This window comes from Primulina tabacum, chromosome 8 (genome assembly GCF_025594145.1).
Source record: "Primulina tabacum isolate GXHZ01 chromosome 8, ASM2559414v2, whole genome shotgun sequence".
In the NCBI taxonomy this organism is placed as follows: domain Eukaryota; kingdom Viridiplantae; phylum Streptophyta; class Magnoliopsida; order Lamiales; family Gesneriaceae; genus Primulina; species Primulina tabacum.
Window position 1 is genome coordinate 30,617,278 of NC_134557.1, and position 11,421 is coordinate 30,628,698.

Below are 11,421 nucleotides of genomic sequence, written 5' to 3' on the forward strand. Positions count from 1 at the left end.
GGCTTGCAAACCTAGTCTCATAAGCTTTCTCGCACATATGCAGGAGATAATGTGCGGCATTGGTTGTTCCTTGATACCTTAAAGACAAAATATTTCCCGCTGGACGGTCTAATAGATACTGACCTCTGCCGGAAATCTATGGAAGCTCCATTCTAAGACATCCAATCTATAAATAGTGTGAAGTAATAAAATAAATATACTTTAACAAATTCAAAATTGTGGCAAAGTAATGAAAACATTTACTTCGTCACAATTGAAAATATTGTGTAATCGTCTGAATCAATTACTTTGTCAACTTAAAACTTTGATGTAGTCATATATAATTAATTAATTTGTTATTTTATGAAACAACCGAGGTAAAAGGTGTTTTTTATTTTGGAATCGGTTTTTACCGATCTTGCTTCGTCGGACTTGTGGATTTCACTTTTCTATAGACTACGACCAATTTTGATGCGAAGTAAAAAGCTTCGCTTTTTTTATGTACTACGATCGGTTTTATTGCGAAGTAAATAGATACTTTTTACTTCATGTGCATCTACTTCGATATTAATCTGTTTATTATTTTATTTAATATCTCAAGTATATAAGTGAATTTCTACCTTTGCAAGGAACAACGTTTTCAATTCTTGACCTAATTTTTGGATATTGAAAATCGTTCATAGGGGATACAACAAAAGCTTCTAAATATCGAAATAATTGAAACCAAATGTTTGATGATAAAGTAACAATCTACAAACATCCTATGAATGCATATTAAAATCATAAGACACCAAACTTAAGTTTTGAGCAGTAAAACAGAAAATTCTTTAAAAATTTTAAATTCTTGTTGCGTCTTGAATGCGAAAAAACAATACTCAACATAAGAACTTTAAAAAATTGCACTTATTGTTTAACAAGAGATATAGTACAGAACCATTTCATGAAAAAGCGAGTGCCGTGCAGAAATATTCATACTTACAAATAATTTTATACCATTCTGGTGTTTCACAAAAAATTACATACAAATAATATACAACAGAAATGGTCCTGACAGTGAAAGGATGCAGATTATGTGCAGGAATTTGCATCACAAGAGAGGGCTGAGGGCCATACAGTAGAGTTGACTCAGAAAAGGAAACTATAAGTTGTTCAAAGAATGGATTGGCCTTACAACCTACCTGTAAATTCAACCACTGCTTCTTCTACAAGCTCTTCCAGCAACTTCCCTTCAATTTCCTTCCCTAAATTATCAGCCTCCAAAATCAAATGATCAATCAATCCCTTGCCTACGACCTCCTTTCTCACCACTCGCTCCAACATGAGGCTATTGTCATCCCCACAGTCATCCGAAACACATTTGATCTCACCAGATAACCATAAATTAGTTCGGTTCCAGACCTCGTCCAGCATTGGGAATGATGTGTTCCCCAATACGCTATTGTGGGCATTAATGCAAGGAATGGCTCTTTGACCCGAGACTGACCCATATCCAGCAATTTCCACTAAAGCAGCATTCACACAGTCAAACACAAGCTTCCGGATTGATCGTTTTAGCCTCCGCTTGGCCTCATGCGGTGTCTCCTTGTCTTTCAAGTCTATGTATTTGTCTCTTAAAGATGGGTCTAACGGGCTATCAAGAGAGTGCCATCTGGCTAAAAAAATGTTCGATTGCACCTCCCCTAGCAGATCAGAAACAGATAATAGTGTCTTGACGAAGAAGTACCATTCTCGTTTCTCTTCGTCTGTTCCTTGACCACAAAATGATTGGTTTGGGGAATATCTCGAGACCGTGTCAATGCATGAATCATCCCATGAAAGAGTGCGAGCAATGGATCCTATAGGTGGTGATTTGTCAATCAAGTTTAATTTCGCAGTATTGGTTGGCAACCCATCACCTGTAACATAAAGAAACAAAATTATAGTTTAATAACATATCTGGCATAGAAAAAAAGAGTTGAAGTGAATTTCAGGCAACGAATTTCACCATGTCGGTCAGGATTGACATAATGTGCAAACACTGATGCCACATGTCATCTTCTTCGAAGGGTGCATCTAGAACAGATATTGGACTTGGCTGATCCAAGTTTTCACCTGAGTTCCCAGATGTCACGGGCTTTTCCATGGAAAATCCACTCTGCAAATGTAGAATTCATGAACAATATTCTAAAGTTTCCCTGATAGTAAATAATCCAAATGACGGTAGCCCATATTCAAGAGGCAGAATAAAGTATAGACCATTTAACACCCCCCAATCTCAGACTACAAACAAGAACCAATACATGCATTCCTCAACTCTTAACAAAATCCAATATTGATTTACTACATCAAAAATTAAACTTTAAAAGATCCAGCAGCCATCGTGCCGCCAGGCTGAAAGAAATTCTATATGCTAATTCATGGTTTAAAAAGTAACAAGGATTTTCTTCCCTTCATCATCTGCCTCACATTCAATCCTCATTAATATCACAACACTTTTTGGTATGTGCAAAAACATCAACTATATACACAAGCTCATATTAGTTACATGAGACAAAGAACAATTCCTGTAAGTAAAAGAATGTAAAGAATATAAAAAAGTGGTCTTTATTTTGCTTGTTTAACATTTAATCTAACCATTACATAAAATAACAGAGAAAACCAAACAAAAGACTTTTACTTCACAAAGCTAACATATCTAATTGCCCCAAATAAGGTAAGCCAAAAAAAAAAGACAAATAAACTGTAACACTAAAACTTACAAAATACCAAAGTACCTCTGGACATGTTGCAGCAAACTTGCCAACTTGATTTGAGGAAGATGCTTTGTTAGAAAGCTTGGGCCAACCAGGTGGAAAATGTTGAAATCCTTCGTCAATAAGACCTTCACTTACATCGCACCCTTGTTCAGGAACAATTTTGGTGTCAAACTCATCTTCTGTTTCAGATACAAGTGACTTATCTTTACTAGCTTTTTTGTTCCTTGAGAAAAACAAACTTGACACTTTCCCTTTGAATGATGATTTAACAATTCTTCCCTTCATCTTATCCTTTTGAGCTTCTGCTTTGTCCTTATCTGGAACTGATATGCTTGGGCTTAACCTGGTTCCATACTCAAAAAGAGAAACAGGAGCAGACTTCAACCGCATTATATTCTTTGGTGAATGATTCATGCTTTCATTAGGCTCTGGTCCATTGTCGAACAGAGAATTTGAACCCTTGCGCTCTTTGTTGGAAGTGCCGTCTTCCCCTGACATCACTGCCTTCTTTGTCTCAGAAAGTGCAAGCATTTCACCCAATGTGCTGGAGATTCTTCGCGTGTATGTCTGCTCTTGGCAAATCCCATTAGATGCCATCATGGCCCATCTTTCAGAAAGACGTTTCTTAGCTTCTCTGCAAACTGATGACTCCGGGGGACAGGATACTCTAGCAAAAGAGGAAGAAGTTGAAAACGGACTTCCGAGCCTGTTAATGTAATCCCAAGATTGCCTAGATAGAGGTGACAGGACTTCTGAGTCACTCAGATTGCCAGCTGCGTATTCAATTTCTGGTTTATTAAACGAACTTTCATCACCAACATAACCATTGGAGAACACAGAAGACATCAAGCCTTCATCATGGTGGTGCCTGCCAAGTTTCTCACACATTTTTTGTGTGATTGCTTTTGCAACTTCCCTTGATTCTTGATTTTCATCATCTCCTACTTCCCCCAAAATGTCTTCACCATTTATTACACTTGGTGACTCTACTCGTGGACAAATATCTGCCTTAATATCATGAGACCTCACAGGACTTGGCTTTAGAACAACTATTCGTGTTGCTTGGGTGGGACATCCATAATCCTTCCACCTTGCTGGAGAGGAATTGACCAATTGACTTTTCTCCAACCCATTCAGAAGAATGAAAGCACTTTTTTTAATTTGTTTTCCATCACTATTCCCAGCACCAGAAAAATCATTATTATTTGCCACTTTTGAAGGTTTAAGAACAGTGATACACTTTATCTCTGGAGGAGGAATGGACGGTAGAGTGTAAAGATTATGTGAAAACATAGAATTTGGTTCTTGTAGACACTTGAGGAATAAGTCTTTATTGGAATTCAACACTTCAAATGCATCTTGGAATTGTTTAGACTGACGAAGTTTTTCATCCATAGACATGCGTTTTGCTTCGACAAACTTCTGACGAACAAAAGCCATCCTTTTGTCATTTGAAGTTTCATCGTATCTTCCTTTATGAGGTGATTTCTGCAATGTTTCGTAGACATCTTTATATTCATGTGGCTCTATGTCGCGAAAGAATCCATTTTGTAGCTCCCAGTAACACATCGGTGTGTCTGAATGACTACGAGAATGGCCTCTAGAATGGTTTCTCTGCATACATGCATCGGTTTCCAGCCTTGGAAGATTGTCAAGCCCCATTAATTTGGCAATTACATTCGGTGGACTGCATCTCGAGTCTAGATCTTTGGACATCTCTTTGGCAATAAGGAACTTCATGGGTGTTCCATTGGATTTTCTGGTGGAGTGTGAATTCCTAATTTCAGATACAATCTGCAGGTATAACACAGAAAAAATAAATTAATGTTAAAGGAACTCGGCAAAGCAGAGGAGGCAAAGTTTTGTAAGTCACTCGAACTAACATTACATCATATAGAGAGTTTACCCCTTTCTCCTCCCTTGGGTCACCTGATGGACTCATTCTTGTTACCTCTGATCTGCTTCTTGAGAGAGGGGAACCTGAGAATCAGCAACCAGAAAATTATCATTCAAGCATATCCATATGCTTGATAATAGGAAAACAAAAATCAAAGTTAATCCCTGATTGAAGAAATTTACAAGGAAAATTCAAGTAAACCATCAAAAGGAAAAAAATTACAGGCCAAAATCCTTACGCAATTGAAACTGAATCATGATGTTACACTCCATTATACATCTGCCAATATACTTTAAGCCAAAAGCATTTTCAAAAAAGAAAGTGATGGATATGCATGGTGGCAACATTTCTGTAGAACCCGTAAATTAGACTACGTATAAGCCATGCATAATTCTAGTATTTTAAATTAAAATGATTTATTTGCATGAGTATTTAAATGCTTTTCTTTAAAGTTAATTATTTTATGCAGTAGTTTAATTTTTTTTATCTTTTCAGTTAATTCAGTGAGGCCGGACTGGAGTTGGAGTTTTGAGATAAAATTTAAAATTAAGAAAACATTCCCAGAGTTTATTTTAGCTAGCTAGTAAGTTAATTTAAGTTAAAAGGAGGTTTAAGGAATTATTTAAGTAACTTGAGGTGAGTAAGAAATAAGTTCATTAAGGTTCCATAATTAAGGTGTTAATTCACTAAATTATTTAAAGGATAGGTAAGGCTCTAAAGGTTTAAAAATACACTAACTAAACAATATTTCCCCTCCATTTATTTGATAATTTTCGGCCACCTCCTTAGTGATCAAACAATTCTTTAACAACTCACCACCTTTGACTCCTTCTTTATTATTTCTTGGCATGATAATCCTTTCATCTATTAATCACCCTTAATTAATTAACATTAGATCATTATCCTAGCCTTGTGAGGACATGAAGAATCGGTCATGCCTCCTTAATCCCTCCAAATCATTTTGATATCAAGCCATTTCAAAATTCAAAAAGGAGAGCAAGACTTGGTCTTGCCATCCCTTTTATATTGCAACCCCTTCCCCCTCACTCTTCTAACCACCATTCCCCCTTCCTCATCACCGATTTCAGAGCCATTTTGAGAGAAAAAAATCGAGAGGTGCTAGGGGAAAAACAAGAGAGAAATCGAGTAGAAGGAAGGAAGGTAGATCACTCCGTCTCCTCCGCCCCGAGTCGTTACGTTTCTTTTGTTTTCTTCGAAACAGAAAATAACCAGGCATGTTTATATTTTTCCTTGCTCTTCAATCAAGTCATATTAACATTTTAAACATTATATGATCATCATTTCCATGGCAAAACCGAAATATATCAAGAACTCTGAAAATAAAAGATGCAGATTTTCGGCCCTTCCTTGTGCTCCTCACGGTTCACTTGTTTTTGGTGTTTCAGGTGGATGACTCGTGTCCAGGCTCCCAAAGCTGCATCTAGACATGTACTAGGACTTGTTAGGATCATATTGATCCATTCGTTCAAGCCCCATACCCACTGGAATCCAGAAAAGACAGCAACTTCCCCATGAGTGTCATATTGTGTTCGATTTTCTGTCATGTTGCTGTCAAGGGGAAGTGTCTGATCTTGGCTGCCCTAGGGGCCTATAGCCATGGTTAGAACACCTCCCTAGCATGTCTAAGACGTGACCAAGTCGCCCCTTTGAGGCTTGGTCCACGATGGAAACGATTTTTAAATCAAAACACAAGAACAGCCCCCCCCCCCTCGGCCTTCTCATTTTACAGCAAGTGTAACTTTCGGTTTTGTGGCGTGGTGTGAATCTTGGTTGGCCTCTGGCCCATAGCCACGGTTCATACCATACCCCTTGATGTCTAGATCGTGTCATGGTCAATCAAATGGCCACTGGAACGACACATGACAGCAAACAAAGCAAAACACCACACGCATGCAAGGGTGCTCTCGGGTGGGACTTTTCGGTTGGTTTCGGGTGTGGTGCGAATTGTGGCTGGCCTAGGGCCCTTAGCCATGGTTCAAATCATTCCATAGGATGTTGGTAAGAGCCTCTGGTCGGTGGTTCAAGCCCCAATGTCCTGTAGTCTCGAAAACGACGCAAGGAAACCAAAGCACAGCTGCTGTATTTTGTGGACAGCAACTTGCTGCTTCGGTTCAGTGGCTCGTTCGAGTTCTTGGTTGGCTTTTAGCCTATGGCCTTGGACTGGACGGTGCCTCATCGAGTTAGGAAGGTCATGTTTTTGGCCGTTCGTGATTCGGATCATTTTAGAGGTCGTACGAGAATTTACGGTGCGATGTGCCAAATTGACTCTCAAAAGAGCGTTTCATGTTTTGGCTTTCATTCACCAAAATTTCTACTTGCATCGTTTTTTGAGCATTATTTCATCATTTTAGGTGTATTTTAATCATGACTAAATGATGGTTCGGTGTTGGTTCGGGTTGGCACGGAGTCATGATTAAATACGAAGTCGTTGGGCGTAATTGTCTCGTTTTTGGATTCAATTACAAAGTTTGGTCAAGAAAATCATTTGCATATTTTTCATGATAAATTTAGGTCGCAGCGAGCCTGGGAACGATCCAACCCATGTGGTAAAATGTACAGGATATTTTAATTATGCCATTTAATTATATTACGTGCATAAAAATATAAAATATTCATTTTTGATATTTATGTGATATTGCTTGTGGCCATTTCACTATCATGGGATCATTGTATCATCCAGTCGCCAGTTACCGGTCAGTTCAGTTCAGTTCCACCCAGTATACTGTGGCAATAGTCTGATCAGACGTTCATTACTTCACCCGGTCGCCAGTTACCGGTCAGTTCAGTTCAGTGCAGGGGCCACTTGCGTAGAACATAATCTCACCAGAAAATTATTACATGCTATTTCATTACAGGGCTCCATGGAGCAAACATTTTCACTATGATTTTAGTTCAGTTATGCACGTATTATAATTAATCAGGACACGATATTTTACGTTATGCCTCATGACATGTTATTTTTACTCCCATGCAACTTTATTATATTATTTACTAATTATTTACGATATATGCATGCTGAGTCTTTAGACTCACTAGACTTGATTGTTGTAGGTACTGATGATGTCGGGGCCGAGGGCGGGGACCAGTGAGCTAGCTTGGGTCGGCAGTAGTGGAACCCGAGGACCTCATTTACAGCACTTGCCATTTTTATGCTCAAACATTTTTATCAGTTGTTGGATTACTTTACTTGTTATTTTGTGAGCAATAATTTCTTCCGCTGCTATTTTTAAACATTAAATTTGATTTATCAGTTTATTTTGTGAATGAGTCATTTTAATTATTTTAAAAAGAAAATTTTTAATTTTTCCGCAAATTTTCAAACACAAATTTTCAAAAGTAGATACAAGATGCCGGATTCAGTAAATTTGTAATGCAAATATTCACAAATATAAAGATAAACAAAGTAAAAAATACAAGGAGAAGAGATTATGAAGAGGAGGTGAATGAAATATAAACTGATCTTTTCGGAAAAGCCCACCACACACAAATTGCATTCTTATGCAGAAAAAGAAAGGGACTTAGGGTCGATAATATTCCAGTACATGTTAAACCAAAACATAGGTAAATTTTAATTATGAATAAAAACTTTATCCTAATTAATCTTGGAAAGAAAGATAGCATCAAGTCCAAAAAATAGAACTTTATCCAGAAACAGTACCACTTTAATAGAAAATCGTTCAGAAAAAATAGCAAACACGGAGCAGACAAAAAGAATTCCAAAATACACAACGAGATATTCGATTTAATTTATCACCTTCGAAAAACGAGATCGGACGAGAGCAAAGACAGTCGGAATCTTAACAAAAGGTACCGCAGCTAGCTCGAAAATCATCACAGCATTTTATAGTAAACTTTCATTTCCAACTTCCGACAATGTGAACCGCGGAACAGTTAGGGTATCCTCCTTTACTCACTCGCGGAGTTGTGTACTTTTTCAAGCACAAAATAGCGAAGTACAACAGGTGAAGGGAAGCACTACGACCACTAATCTATGATTCCGGTGAGAATGTAGCCGGAGATCCGCCGGGATTCACGTGAAGAAGAGGGAAAAAAGGAGCTTGCTCAGCTTGCAGTGAGCTCTGATCTCTTTTTCCTCAAAACCGACTCCCAGTCGGACGCGACGCGCTTTGTTTATTCTGATTAAATTAACTGTTTCGGTTACGTATACATGATCAAAATAAGGTGCAAATTCGGAAATTGAAAAAGAAATTCGTAACAGAAACATTAATTAAAGTATTGAATGAAATGTATCCTGTGATTTGGAGTTAATTCAATTTGGCCCCTATAGGTATACTCTGATTTAATTCGAGTCCTCTTCTATTAACTTTGAAATTATCTTAGGAGCAAGTTTCTTAATTTCTAGGTATGGTTCTGAACTTTGGGTGGTTGGGATCTTCATCTTAAATACTTATTTTAATCGGATGAGTAGTTTTTTACGATTGAATTTCGAATATGAAATATCATCTCAATTTATGACTTTCTTGTTTGATATTTTATAAGTTGCTTGTATAAATAAATTTTGGTTTCTAAATCGGGGTATTACAATTCCGATGTATTTGAAACTTTGAGATTTTTTTCCTTCTAATACAGATAACATCCATATTTATTCACTCATATTGTTCTAATATGACTACGTATACGTTTAGGGTGTGTTTGGTTGAGTGGATTAAATAAGGATAGATTAATAGTCAAATATTTATCGTTAAAATTTTAAGATGTTTTAATAATCATTTTGACCCGGTTTAAGATCCAATTTTATTAATCAAATAGTTATCCATAAAATTGGATCTTAAACCGGGTCAAAATGATTATTAAAACAACTTAAAATTTTAACGATAAATATTTGACTATTAATCTATCCTTATTTAATCTACTCAACCAAACACACCGTTAAAATATTTATTGGCTATATCATCTCTTGATATCACATTAAACTTCAGAGAGAGGATAATTTATTAAACTTCAAACTGTTCTTAACAGTTTTTAGCCCGTCAAAAAATATTTTTGAACGACTAATTTTGCTGGACCAATGAAAAATGAGCAAATACAAAAATGATCGAGCTTGACTAGTAATGAACTAAATAAAGTAATTTGGCAGTTTAACAAGAAACAACTTGAAAAATTATTTGCAAGAATGTAAAATGGGTAATCAAATAACACAATTATTTTTATCGATGTTCGAAGATAAAATTCTCGTGTCACCTAATTTTTGCTTAGGAAGGTTTTCACTAAAAGAATTTGGTTTTACAAAATCTTGTATGACCCACTTTAGCTAGGACGTATCGTTGCCTAAGCTGAAACTCTTAGTGATCACTTTACGAATCTGGATGTTTAAGAACCATCGGTTCACCAGAAACAGTACAATAACCCAACGATCAGTCTTGACAACTTGCGTTGTTGGTTTGGAACAGAATAATCCTTGATGCTCTAACATAAACTGATAAGAGTGTGCTCGAAGTTCTTGAAAATATGGAGGCTTAAATAAATATGTTGATTCAATAGTTTCTTTTGTCTTCCTCTCTTTGAAATTTTCATATATATAGTTGAAAAACCAACGATCGTATTTGCTTTTCAACGATCATCTGAACTGAAACGTCTACTAATTTAAAATGCGAAATTTTTTTTATAAAAAAACTCACATTTTCGAAAATAAACATCTAAATCTAAATATTTAACATGCATGCAACCTTACTGAAAAAAATATGACATTTTAAAATAATCATAAAAAATGGACAAATAAAACACCGTAGTTTAAAATTGCCAATCCGACCCACAAACATGCATAAATAAAATAAAACGAGTAAGATCCCGAAAATCAACGGCATATCATAAAAACGTATAAAACTGATCATGTCAACTCAAAGCTAGTAAAATTGTGATGTTCGGAAAAGTGTGGTCTTCGGGTCGTGTGCACACATCAGCCCTGTCTACTCAGAGTTCGACACCCACAGTCTCCTCGTCCAAATACTCACCTGCGTCACAAACGTCTATGTTGGATCTCGGTTTTCTGCACGCCCAAACGCAGCGGAAGTTTTAAAAATTTTAGATCTTGACATTCAAGATGTGTTTTTCTTTGGGCGCTCTTATGATTTTAGCAAAAACAATCATAGGATGTTAGAAGATTATACCTTTGTGAATTAATCACGAGGCTCCAACTAATCCGGTATAAACGGATTAGCTCTTGATGAATCCTTACGAACTTTCTTCAAGGACTCCTTTCTTCTAATCAGGTCCACGACTAGATAATTTGTTCATCTTCTAATTCGCACTAGAAAATTAAAAGAAGTTTTGCGTAGAGATATAACACGAAAAATTCGACTAAAAAATTTAAGCCAAATTTTTCTTGCATAAGAAAAGGATTTTTGAGAGTAGCCGCACAAGAAAATTGAAGAGCCGTAAGATTGATCAATTGATATCTTGCAAAAACCTTTTGGATGCCTATTTACGTAAAAATAAGATTTAAAATCTTATTATATTTTCTAATCTTATATTTACTTAATTAATCTTATCAATTAAGATAATTAAAGATTCTAAAATTGCATCCCAAATTTTTTCCAATCTCGAATGATGCACATATTTCTTATAATATCATGCATCATTATTAATTTTTGTGGAGGCTATGATTTTAGGTCAAAAATTTTAAAATAAAAAAATTACATGACCTAATTATCATAATTAACATTAATGTGCTTGATTAATTAATTGGGCTAGTCCAACTAGTTTAATTAATTAATCAAAGTCCATTAAAAACTTTTTATTTAGTATGTCAGGACTTGTACTCCTACAAGC

General features: G+C 36.2%; 1 protein-coding gene across 5 annotated transcripts; it reads right to left on the bottom strand.

The window, feature by feature from the left end:
- Nucleotides 1-951: 951 nt before the first annotated feature.
- LOC142553899 (uncharacterized) lies at nt 952-8,801 on the bottom strand. Of its 5 annotated transcripts, none has more exons than XM_075664436.1 (5): nt 8,387-8,801; nt 4,603-4,694; nt 2,733-4,508; nt 1,964-2,113; nt 952-1,874 (listed from the first exon to the last, which is right to left on the bottom strand). In XM_075664436.1, the coding sequence occupies exons 2-5, from the start codon at nt 4,654-4,656 to the stop codon at nt 1,842-1,844; spliced, it is 2,013 nt and encodes a 670-aa protein (XP_075520551.1). In that variant the 5' UTR covers nt 4,657-4,694; nt 8,387-8,801; the 3' UTR covers nt 952-1,841. The 5 variants fall into 5 exon arrangements, with proteins under 5 accessions (XP_075520551.1, XP_075520553.1, XP_075520550.1 ...); XM_075664438.1 differs by having other exon boundaries at nt 4,621-4,694; nt 8,387-8,800; XM_075664435.1 differs by lacking the exon at nt 8,387-8,801 and having other exon boundaries at nt 4,603-4,972.
- Between the last annotated feature and the right edge of the window lie 2,620 nt (nt 8,802-11,421).